Source organism: Uloborus diversus, chromosome 1, assembly GCF_026930045.1.
Source record: "Uloborus diversus isolate 005 chromosome 1, Udiv.v.3.1, whole genome shotgun sequence".
Lineage (NCBI taxonomy): Eukaryota > Metazoa > Arthropoda > Arachnida > Araneae > Uloboridae > Uloborus > Uloborus diversus.
In genome coordinates, this window is record NC_072731.1 from 221,789,748 (window position 1) to 221,802,453 (window position 12,706).

General features: G+C 32.3%; 1 protein-coding gene across 1 annotated transcript in view; it reads right to left on the minus strand.

The window, feature by feature from the left end:
- The window catches only part of LOC129218889 (neural-cadherin-like), a 539,341-nt gene that overhangs the window by 28,755 nt on the left and 497,880 nt on the right, over window positions 1-12,706 (minus strand). The window contains exons 19-21 of the mRNA XM_054853212.1: window positions 6,526-6,756; window positions 3,740-3,999; window positions 2,667-2,926 (exon numbers count right to left, since the gene is read on the minus strand). Of these exons, the coding sequence (XP_054709187.1) occupies window positions 2,667-2,926; window positions 3,740-3,999; window positions 6,526-6,756 (751 nt within the window). The remainder of the gene's footprint in view (window positions 1-2,666; window positions 2,927-3,739; window positions 4,000-6,525; window positions 6,757-12,706) is intronic.

Consider the following 12,706-nt stretch of genomic DNA (forward strand, 5'->3'; position numbering starts at 1 on the left):
TCTCTGCAATTCAAAATCTTAAGTTGAGTTTATTCCTTTTTTTTAAAATTATAACATTGCGACATGATAAAAATTGTTTTGGGACATGATTCAATTGTTTTAATTTATCAAAATGAAAGATGTTAATGGGTTACATTTTTGCACAGAAAGAAGGAAGAGCGGTCTTTATTTTAAGCTATTGAAATCTCGGACTTATCTTTTAATTAGGAAAAATTACTACTTGAGTAGGATCGTGGGCTCTTGGAACTGCTTACCGGAAAAGGTTTGATGAGCAAGGGGGAGGGTAGCTTTAAGAGGACTATTGATCTTAATAGGAGATTGATGGACCAACCTAGCTGGGCCCAGAGCATGTTTCTGGTCGTCACATTTGTATTTGTAACTTAATGTTCCTTCAGCGTTGTTCTTGAAGCGTTGCAGTTACATCGTGTTCAGAAGTCATTAATAAAATATGACATAGAGAAAGATTTGCAGCTTAAAATTCAAATCTGAATGGAAAACTTGCTCTTACGAAAATGGCATATTAATGATGAATTAACTCCAATTTTAATATTTATGTAGCCCCCCCCCCCAAAAAAAAAGAAAATACTCCTTTGCAATTCTCACTATTACTTTTTGCAATAGACATCTGAAAATTACTGGTATTTCGGAATCAAAAAGTCCCATACAAAATGCAACTTATAAGAGATAATTACTTTGAGAAAACTTTGAGTTTCTTTCTGAAAGTTTCATTTTAAAAATAAAACTTCGAAAAGTATAAAATTTTACAAATAAGTTTCTGTTCAGAATAATTCTGTAAATAATGCACAAACTATCAATTTAGAAACGATGGATAAAATTGCTGCAACACATTCAACATGTCTTTAGTTAGTAACAAAAGCACGTTTTGATCAGCGTTGCGGAAAAAGAATAGCATTCTTTGTAAATTATTTTAAACATACGCCGAGAATGTTAAGCATGTTGATGCTCGACCCCTTATTTCACTGCATACAAATTGACTAATAAGCGTTATCCTTCTTTTTTGCACATGCGCAGATAAAAATATCCCATTGAAAGTCCCCCTTTTCAAGACTTTCATCCTCTTGAATTCCTCTGTGGTCGCGGTATTAAGAACATCAAATATCACCCTAGAGGGAAAGTTCCGAAATAGGGAATTGTAAAAAAAGTAAATATTTCAGTATCTACTTCATATTTATTCAGAAGAGATTCTTGTTTCCGATCTTGCGAGCTTAAACGGACATAAGTTAGGGTACGGATAATGCATACAAATTGCCCAATTAAAGGAGGCGATGATAAAAGATACAGCGACCGAAAACTTAAGCTTGCGCCACGATCTTTATGTGGCATGGAGCGGAGGACGCTTTTCAATTATGCTTTTGAAAAAATAACGTTGGAGTATTTAATTTAAACAGAATGTTTAGGAGATATATACGTTAGCGATGCGTACTTGTTGTTAGGAAACAGTAGCATGTATATGAGCACATTATCCAGGGGTATTTTACGTTGTGTATTTAACGTTATAATTTTCAACTAGGTCCGTTGAGTGTGACTTTTTATCTTGAACACAGTTTTACTCTCTACTTTTGGTATTAGAAAAAGTTACCTAAGACAAAAGAAAACGAAAAGTGAAATGCTTAACGACTAAAGCAAAAGGATAAAGTTGTATAAATCTAGATGATGCTCGTGGGTGGAACTTTTTTCAGAAAATACGGTAATAGAAGTCGTTATCCAAGTTTTAAAAATAAGAGGATTATGATTTTTTATCTGCTATCTTTTTAAAGTAACTATAATGATAAAGAAAAACTTCTATAAATTTTGATCAAAACTTCACATTTGAAGATAATATATGTTATTATTTTTTTTTAAGTGATCAGTTTCAGCCGGATCTCTCCTGAACTGTACTGAAGGAGAATTTCTTTAACTCGAAAAACCCTGCAAATAATTTGAAATTTGTGCTTTATGTCTTTTCCGACAAAAAAAAAAAAAACTTTTTTTCAAGTGAAAAAAAGCAAAAATACCCGTTTTTTGATTCAGAAAAGAATTTTAAACATATGTTCACGATATTTTTTGTTCATATGTTATAACATGAGGAAAAACTTGAAGGTAAACATTTTTTTTCTATCTGTATTACTATGATCATGCATGTGGTTACAATTCTGAAAACAAAAACTAAATATTAATTTACTTACTTTCTTTGGTTACATGAATTATTTATTTTCGCGGAATAGTTAAAAGTAAACAGGCTCTTAAAAGCATAAATGAATCTCTCGTGCCAAAATATTGACATATACCTCAATATTTTCTTCTTTTTCCAGCGTCGGCGAAAATAAGATAAAGTCCCACCGGAGACTGAACAGAAGTACTCGTTTAATGATTATTTCATAAAATTTACTACTTTGCTACTAACACGTGTGACAGGGGATCTGTCAATCAAACTTATTTTCTATTTTTGTCTTAAGCTACATATGAGTTGAAATGCTGCTTTTCTCTGTGAATTGAATGAAAATTTTAAATAATCTTAAAATAATGGAATGATTTTTACAACAGCATAATTATTTTAAGCGTTCTAGATATCTGACGATCATGAATAGGTAAGTTTGCATGTACACCAAAGCTCGCAGTTTCAACGACTGTAAAATCAATAAATCACACAAAGAAATTGTACTTACCTAACTCTAGATTTGCCTCCTTGATCAGCATCTGTTGCCCGGAAAGTGGCCAAACTGGTGCCTATATCGGCATCTTCCTTGACAATTACCTCAATGTTGGGCTTCTCGAATTCCGGCTTGTTGTCGTTAATATCGCGCAGCCGGACCCGCACTTTGGCATAATCCACATGGTAGGGCTCCGAGGACTCGCCACCGTGGTCGCTTACTTGGATGGTGATGTTGAAACCGAAACGTTGTTGGAGGTCTTCAAAGTCCAATGGCTGGAAAAAACAAACACGATTTCGTTGAATCTAATGATAGCACAAAAAGTCAAAGAACTCGACGAATACCTACAATAAATCTTTGCAGCGGTTCGAACTAAAAAAGTGTTCAGATTATCAATCACAATCTTACTGAATCGTTTTAAGTACCGAAGTGTTTGGATGAAAATTTTAAAAATAAAGATTTTGTTTAAAAATCCTTCACAACGTAAATATTGTTAGTTATGTTTCATCTGCAGTTATTTTTCTTTAGATATTAGATCATATTAGGATAAACATGAGTAAATATATGTTAAAAAGACAGCAGTAAATTTCGGTTCAGAAACCATTAAAAGTTAGTGCTTCAACGGCCGTTTATATTTGTAGAGTCTCTCACTCGTCGCAACTCTATAGATAAATTTAACGTAAGATATTTTACATTCTTGGTAGTAATCAGAAAAGAGAGCGTCGTATCAACGGATTTTCACTACAATTCGATCAGAAAATTACACGCTAAATTGGAATAATCGGTAGTTTTAAGTTTACCCTTTTTTTTAAAGATAATCTTAGGCAGATGAGGATAATTTTAAACAAACTTGCATGAAAGCATTCATTTTATTATTAATAGGAAGTGTACACTGGGTTTTTAAGCTGTTTCTAAAAAAACCCTACTGTTGTTTTTGAATGAGCATACAGATTCATGTAGTTAGGCTCCAGAAAAGTGTTGTCATGATCCAGTATTTAATTAATTTTCAGATTAAAAAAAAACAAACAAACAAAGAAGAAAAAGTCTTTTTTTTTTTTTAAATTAAAACCGTATACTTAGAAAATTACCTTGGCAATCTTAAGTGAACCTGTTCCGTCCGAGTTAGTCACCATCGTGAACTTGTCAGCTCCGAAAGCGTTGTCGATGACTTTGTAGCTGAATCGGTTCGTTTCCAACAAATCACCATCACTGACGGACACCACCAATATAGGGGTCTCCGGAATGTTGTCACCCTCCGTCTCATCCACCTCCACCTGCCACTCTTTCTTGGTGAATTCGGGTGGCATGTCGTTAATGTCTTTGATCTTGATGGTCGCCGTCCCGGTGCCTGCCAACAACAAAGGACAAGAAGATTGATGAGGAATTCCTTACCATGCTTTTAATAGAGGTGCGTTTCCCGTCAGCGTTTGCGCGACGAATGTTCATTTACTTTTAATTATAAAATGATAGACGGTTTTAAAGTTACTCACGGAAGAAGTAATTCAAACAATAATTCACGGAACCTGCTCGAACTTTATTTGAACCTGGAAAGTGACAAGTGTCGTCAAATGCAAAAATTATCTTGTGCTTACATACATTTATACAAAACCAATTTGGAAAAAATATAAACTGGAATATTTTTTAGCTATTCTTTTTTTATTTAGGCGGTAAAATATGTTTAGCGAACAGTATGCATTGTATTTATTTTATACTGCTAACTCACAAACATTTTGGGCAAAAAAAAGTTCTTAATAAAGTTTTTTTGTAACTACATGAAATGTGTTAAAAAATAAATAATTTATATTACACTTTATGTGTTAACAGTCATTTAAAAGGTTTTCCTTTACTACCGCAGAGCAAACAACATATTTTTAAAATTCAAAATATTAATTTTTCACGATAATGCTGATAATTTTTTAAATCTAGGATTAGTGTAAAAACTTCAAAATTTAACTAAAGCGTGCACGTTGAACTTTTTAAAAATTCCTTTTGTGAAAAAACTTAAATATTTTATTAATTCAAAACCAAACGCATTTGCGTTGATTTTTTTAATTGGAAGCTGCTATAGAGAATTTTGTAAAAATATGACCCAGTATCATTATTTAGCTAATTGTAACAATAAAGCTTATAATATTCTACTAGAGAAAATGGTAATACAGGCTGGCACACACACACACACAGAAATACATATATATTTCAGAAACGCATTATTATACTCAATGAGATAAATGTTATGATCAAAGCTTTCTTTTAAGCTTTTCACCAAAAAGAAAGAAAGAATAAAAGGTTAGCATACATAACTGTGCTCAAAAAATTGTTTTGAGAGTTTCCATGTTATTCTATACTAGGCAGAAGAGCAAAATATTCATTGCAGAAAATAATGCTACTAAAACTAATGTTAAGAAAATATTATTGTAAAGAAAGTAAGTAAGAAATCATGGAAATGATAATTTAATTTTCAATAAAAAAAAAGGTTTAGCATGACAAAAGAAAATCTCGATTGAACCCTTTTCAACTATTTTCGTTAAATTTCTAACACATTATAATGCAATTTTATGTTGTCCTAAACGTATAAAAAAAATGTTAAATACAGATGTTAAATGCTTCAGTTGTTGGTGTATTCTCATGGAACGCATGCACGTTTTATTTTGTGATACTTTTTTATGTTCACTACCGTTTAAAGGAAGTGTTACGTAATTTCGAAAAAAATTCGAAACTTAAAATTTTGAGCATCGAATCGTTCCATGAAAACGATTGTTCTGTACTAACCTCTTAAGAAACCAACGAAGGAAGCATTCTCAGGACTTCTATGGAGCTTATTGGGGTAAGGAAATGTTACTCTGTCTAAGAGCCTTCGAAACCTATAAGGCCTATCAAGCAATAACGTTGCAATAATTAATTTCGTGTTTTTAATTACATCGCTTATTCCAACTCTGACTAGATGAGAAAATATTGTCACCATTGATCTTCGGAAAATTCGTACTGCACCAATCATATGAGGCAGTGAGAAGCAAAGGGATTTAAGTGGCAAAATTAAAAATTTGGAGTAATCAGTATGCATGGGAGGTGAACCTCTCCTCTCTTGGGGCACAATATAGTACTAGTAGCCCTGGTAGTTGCTGCTATACAGCAAGATTTAGAAAAAAAATGAAAGCCTATCAAGGATGTTATCTTTAAACGCCTTTTACTCAAAACTTGAAAATGTCCACTTACATCCCTTTGCTTCTCACTGCCTTAAAACAATCAATGCGCACTCTGGAAAGAAAGGGATAGATTGAAGAAGGAAACGTCAAAATCAAATGTTAGTAAATGGAAGAAATCTTCAAAAACTATGTGATCAATGAAGTGAAAAGGTTGCCATTATCAAGTATATGCTTCTACTTATATCGTCAACACCAACTCTGAAGTTCAATTTGGAAAGTAAAGGATATTTACGTCTGAAGGCCCTCAGTGAGGAAGCCCTTTGTACTTTTCAAGCTTTCATATCGAATGCAATATTTTTTTGTTTTGGTATTTAAAGATAGATCGTTCTGTTCAAACCACAAGAAAAACATATATGATGCTTTCAGAGATGGGATTTGCTGAGGAATCGAGACTTGATGAGATGAGAAAACGTAACACGCCAAGAGTTTAACAGAAGCCTCCAAAATTAATAAAACCTACAAAGTGATAATGTAACGATAGTGACTAAAGGGCTTCAAAGCATCTCGCTAACTTTACATTTTTAGCGTTCAACGTGAAGCTTAGGAACATTAATGAAGAAAGTAGGTACGTCAATTGTGAAGTCATCTGTTGCTTGGGAGGCCTTAAAGGTTTCAAAGGCTGGGATGTGATACATCTGGTGTGTGTTAGCTACCTTTGAAATTATGTGTACCTTTGAGACCCCCACCATCCATGGCTACCACTTTGATGGTATACTCAGGGTTTGTCTCTCGATCTAAGCAGCAGACAGCTGTCGATATGACTCCCGTCTCTTCATCAATAGTGAAAATCAGCTCTCCGTTTTCATTCACTTGGTTCTGCTCGATCGAGTACTTCAATCTTGCGTTTGTACCTTCGTTGGGGTCGTCGTAATCCGTGGCAGTCATCGTCATAACCGTCATACCTACAAAAAAGAAAATATGCATATTGAAAAATAATTCAAACTTCATGTTTTGTTTAAGTTAATAACACTTCGTTTCAGCCGAATTAGAGGTTGAACATAGTTGATGTTCAATTTTTCTCAACATGTTTTACACCCCTCCTCCACTTAGTCACACAGTGTCACTCTTTCCTATACCCCTCCCTGAGTCACATGTCACACTATATTATTTATATATACTGTAATAAAAAAGTGATCCGTCATACTTTTTGTTACCCCCTTTCCCTTTTCTATAATTTGTCCCAATTTCGCGAACCTCCCTTCACCCTAAAACCATGACATTTTTGGAATACTCCTTACAAAAGAGCGGTACGATCTTGTTTTTCCAGAAGAAAACTGAAACATGATTCTCATATTTGTCGAGGGCGCTGAATTCGACGGTAAGGATAAAAAGTTTTGCAACTTTCCGGTTTCGAGACATACGCGATTGAAATATAGCATGTAATGGTATGTTTGAATAGAATAAGTCTCGGTGCTTTGCACTGGATTCGTTAATTTTCATGCATCTTTTTTGTATATTCGAAGTAAATTGTGACTACTTTTTTAAATATTCGATTCAAACTGCGACTATTTCACGTATGGATATCGAATTTAAAATAGGAGTTGAAAAATAATACGCTATTGAAATGAATGAACAATGACTACTGGAAAGTCTCATAAGCGTTTCGCAAACTTAACGACACCGCTTCGTAAAAACAAACAAATGTTTCGCTGCTGCTTGGTTGTGTCTTTCGCTTATTCGCTGCTGCTCGTTGTTTACGCGGAGATTATATGCTATATTTCAATCCGTGTGTATCAAAAGCGGGTTAATTGCGAGAAATAGGGCCCTTACCATCAGATTTAGCGTTTAAAAAAGAACCATGTTTCAATTTTTTCTGGAAAAACAAGGCCGTAGCCTACGTTTGCTAGAATAAGTAAACATAATCGAATATCTCTATTGCACTACCCCTTGCAAGCTTTTTATTTAAAAACTTGCCGATCCCAATGTTTATGGATAGTACTTTCTCTGTTTTGTCGGATATTGTTTAATTTTTTATAAATTAATAGATATTGTTTTCTTACTGAAGTGATTTCTTCAAAAATTGATAAAGAAGCGCAATGCTAACCGGTATGACCAAAAACTATGCTAACGACTAAAGCAAAACTGAGTAAAACTTAGGAATGGAAAGTGGCGGATTACTCTAGAGATGAAACTGTCGCCAAACAAAGAACTAAATGTAAGTAGAAAACTAAAACCTGATGAACCAATCAAAAAAAAAAAAAAAAAAAAAACATTTTTGAAATGTAGGATTTAAATGCAAACTTTGTTTTTATAAATTGAAAGAAGTTCTTAAATGATGTTAAAATAATGAACGTCAAATTTGGTTTTTCTGTGACGCATTTTGAAGGCATGTAGAGTTATTCGCACTAGCTTGAGTGGTGTTAAACGGTTGCACATTGGTAAAAAGTATCAAAAAAGTACAATTATACTAATATGTAACCATGAAAATGATAAGACGTTTCTTCCCTTATTTTAAAAAATATGAACTGCACGTTTTTTCGTGAAACAATGACTGATACCAAAGCTAACGCATGTATTGAAATGTAAACATGAGTTTAAAGTTTTTTAGATAAAACATATATTAAACTAATAAAGGTATTTTAAAAACAAATATAGCATGCAGATATGAAGTTTTTCTCTAAATAAAATCCTTGATTGCTTTTGAAAAACTGCAAGGAAAACAAAATAGTAAAAAAACAAACTATTTTATACATTTTATGGGATTATATTTAAACCAAATTCTTGAGAGAAAAAATACAGAAGTAAAAATTTTCTTCTCTGAAAAAATATAATAATAAAAAAAGTGAGTGAAGATGAAGATTGAAATATAATGCTGTAAATATATTACAAATGGGATGAAACTAGTCTTTAAAACAAATAATACTTAATCAAGAAGATGCATTGTAACCATGAAAAGATAAAAATCAACATTATCGAAATAAAGGCTTCAAAGCGTAAGAAAGAGAAATATGAACTCTTTTATTGAAAGATAAGAGAGAAACGAAGGCGGAAATGCGATCGTCTTTGGAAAAAGTGTTTCTCGTGGTTGGAATTCGGTTTTTGAAAATGTGATTACTTTTTCCCTTCTGGTACCCCTCGTGCTTCCTCCTTCAAGAGTGGAGAGCATAAAAGAGCCACATTTTAAAGAAAACATAGAGAAGGTTTTAACCAAATAATATTGAGAATGCTGGGTTAGGAAAGTAGCGTCAAGCAGAAATGGAATGTAGAAAGGAATGCGAGGGAATGTTGGAAAGGAGTCAATTCGGATAAAATTCTATTTCTACTGTAGTAGTCTTCTTAAGAAAGAGAGGATTATAAAGAATGCATTGTTTTATAGAGTGCATATGCTCATTTCAATCTTTTAAGGTTCTGCAGCGGAAATGCATACAGTTGAACGTGAAAACGTTTATATGGTGTTTAATGATAATTCAACGGAAAGGATAAGAGATACTCGTGCTATTCATAAAATATCACAAATTTCTTTCCAGTAAAAAATGCAATTTTATCGGAAAAGGCTGTAGAGGTCGCCGAGGCTGTCTTCGATACCTTCGGAGTAATTTCATACTTTTCTTTGCACATCCTGGACAGGACAACAACAACAACATTAAATTTTATCTGTATGTATTTAGATTCTCCAAGTAATGAACGATCAGTAAGTCGTTAAAAAAATGAAGTTCAACTTTAACTTATAAAAAATATCCATGGAACAGCTCTCCTAACCATAAAAGTTTTGAATAAAATATTTAAAACATGATTTAATAATAATTGAACTTTTTATGACTTATCCTCTGATTTTTTCATCAAATATAGATAATGAAAAAAAAAAAAAAAAAGGTTTAGCAATAGTATTATTGAATACTGATCAGCTGAATAGTAAATCAAACTATTTTCTTAGTATTTTGAATAACTTCGAATAAATCTAAAAATATATCTTTAAAAACAGAAAGAAATCTAGATACTTTGGAAGTCGACACTTTTAAGAGATAAACTTGCAGATTTATCTCTTCAGGCTTTCTTAACGAGACGTTGTGAAAAACAAAATTGAGCTTTCGTTTGCATATCTAACGCTAATCAATATTCTACTTACAAAAGAAAATCACCTCCGAAAGAAATTAAGGAGATTAGTGTCGTAAAAGTAGAATGTAATTTTGGTTTTAAACCTCCTGTTTTTTTTTAATCTATTTTTTTTATCTTTTTTTAATCAGTAGTGTTTTTCTTTTCCAGCTACCAGCGAGCTTTGTACTTCAAACTAAATTTTATCTCAGTTCGTTTGTGCAACGAAAAAGTATCTTAACAAGTCGTTTTTACTTTCTTTTTCTAATGTTTTTTGTTATTTAAAGATAAGTTCTAAAATAGGCTTTGGAAAAATTAGAACATCAGGACTAATGTGTGTGTGTGTGTTTTTTTAAAGAACGTAAAATGGTAATGCACGACAATATTCAATAGTTAAAAGAAAAGCAAATAAATTTAAATTTATTTAAATGCAAATATATCTAAGAATAAGTAAAATTATGTTTTTAAATTAGTTTTATTGAAGATAAAATTGGTTTCAACTTTTATTAATAAATAATAACATCAAAGTTAGTTAGGTACACATTTTTAAAAAAATTTGGTTCCTCGTATTCGGCGAAACTAGTCTAAAAATATCCATTTAAACAAGGGCTTTTTTTTAAAATAGAAAATCGAGCCCTTGTAAAGTTACGTACCCATCTTTCATTGATTCCATTCAGACATTATCAATGCATGGTTAGTAAATTGTAGGCGCACCATTTGTAAACGGAAAATTTTTAAATTTTAGTTTATAGTCCCACCCCTTTTTGTCGGAGAGTGATTCTAAGAGCTCCTTTACATCCGAAATTCATTGAACTTACTGATACAAGGTATTTCCCCCCTTCTCGTACGCATTAGGATTTTTTCCGTTTTAAATCACGCTTCTTATTGTTGATTATTGCCTAAGTTATGATAGAAAAACTTTTTGTACAGCACTTTTCGTTCAATTTTGGTTATTTTCTATATACAGTGATCCAAAAATAATGGTGATATTTCAAAAGTGTATATTCTGTGAAAGAAAATGTTACAACAATTATTTTCTTTGCATTCCTAAATCGTTCCAGAGATTTTCTATGTGCCTTTATCCCGACCACCGAACGATGTACCGCCTGTATTCATGCATGTTGTGGTATGCACGTAGTCACAGATGTTGTTGTTGCTATGATCCGATTTCTTAGTTAGTCTTGTAAGGGATCTTTAAACACAGTATCTTTTACGTATCCACGTAGGAAAAAATCCCATAGTCCGGTGATCCAAGGCGTCAATCAAAAGGTGCTAAGTCACTTCGCCCTCTATCACCATATTGACTAACCGGGGGGGGGGGGGGCACATACGATAACACGCAGAGACATCTAGCGGTAGCCATTTCACCAGGGGGCGGTAGGTTCGATATTCCCTCTTCGATAGCCTTTTAAACTCCCTCCCCCCTCCTCTTTCTTTTTGAAAAAATATTGTGAGAATTTAAATTGATTAAAATATTGGGAGAAAAATTGACCAAAACCATAGATAAAAGAAGACACGGGTGCTATAAACTTTGACCAATATCCACATTTTAAAAATAATCTCCACAGTTTTTTTCGCAACCTACTGCTTTAATTATTACTCTTCAATCGAACTTCCATTTGAGAAGAAAAAAAAACACATTTAATTAGCAAAATCATACTATTTTTTGAGTAAAAGAAAAAGTAATTTTCGAAATTCATTCAAAAAGAGCTTAAGATTGAGAGTAAAGGTCCGACATTTTTCAAGTTTTTCCCTAAAACGATCATTATAGGCAGCATATGGGATTACTCTAAAAAAAAAGATTAATCATGACAGATTTTTAAAATTGCAGTGCATTTTAGAATTGGTATTAAGGGAGAGGGTAATGTTTTAAAATGTCCTAGCTAATATCGATAAAAAATGTATAAGGAGAGAAAGGTTTATTAAAAAATGGGTTTTTCATAGTTAATTTAGGAAAATCGTGCTGGCGCTTACATTACATGGGATAAAAATTGATCGAATGTATTTTTATTCATTACTTTTTTTTCAGGTGAATGAGGATACTGATTAAAAACGTTACTAACGCAAAAAAAGTCTACTCTTTTCCTCCTCCTTTGACATATTAAATATTTTAATTTTGAGATAGAGCTATATGCGAAAAAAAAAAGAAAAGAAAGAAACCTAGCACTTTTTAACTGATGAAAGTCTTTTGTTTCGTTTTCTTAATAGCTGGGTTTGCTAACAACTATTTTAAATATGAGCAAGAAGAAACATTTGAAATGAATTCATTAAAATAAAATAACATCTATTGATTAAAATGTTTGAAATCATGTGTAAATTAGATACTTTGAAATTTTATGAAGAAAGGAGAAATCAAAGTGAATAAATAAAATCGAAGTACAAGGCATATTTCAAATCAATTTTGAAAACACTTAAATGTTCACGTTTTTGCAAACTGCAGCACATTTTTTAGAGTTTACTTTATGCGAATGTTTATGAATTTACATATGCTTATGTTTACTTAAAAAACGAATAAAAGGAAAAAAAATGCTAATTTTATAGTACTCAAATATATAAAAGTAATGGCTTAAAAGTAAGAGCATTTTAAAATATTTTGACCGCAAACTGTCCTTTCATAAAAAAAACTCATATTTTCCAACTCACTCCTCCCTCAAAACAGGTACTCGCAATTCTTAACAACTATTTGTATGCTTTTAACCCTGTTATAACTCGTTTTGACCTTTTTAAAAGAAGACTTATATTTTCTAGCGCGACAACGTCCATGCAGTGGAACTGTTTGTCACTAAAATATTCGAATGTTTAAAAAAAAGCCTAACAAAT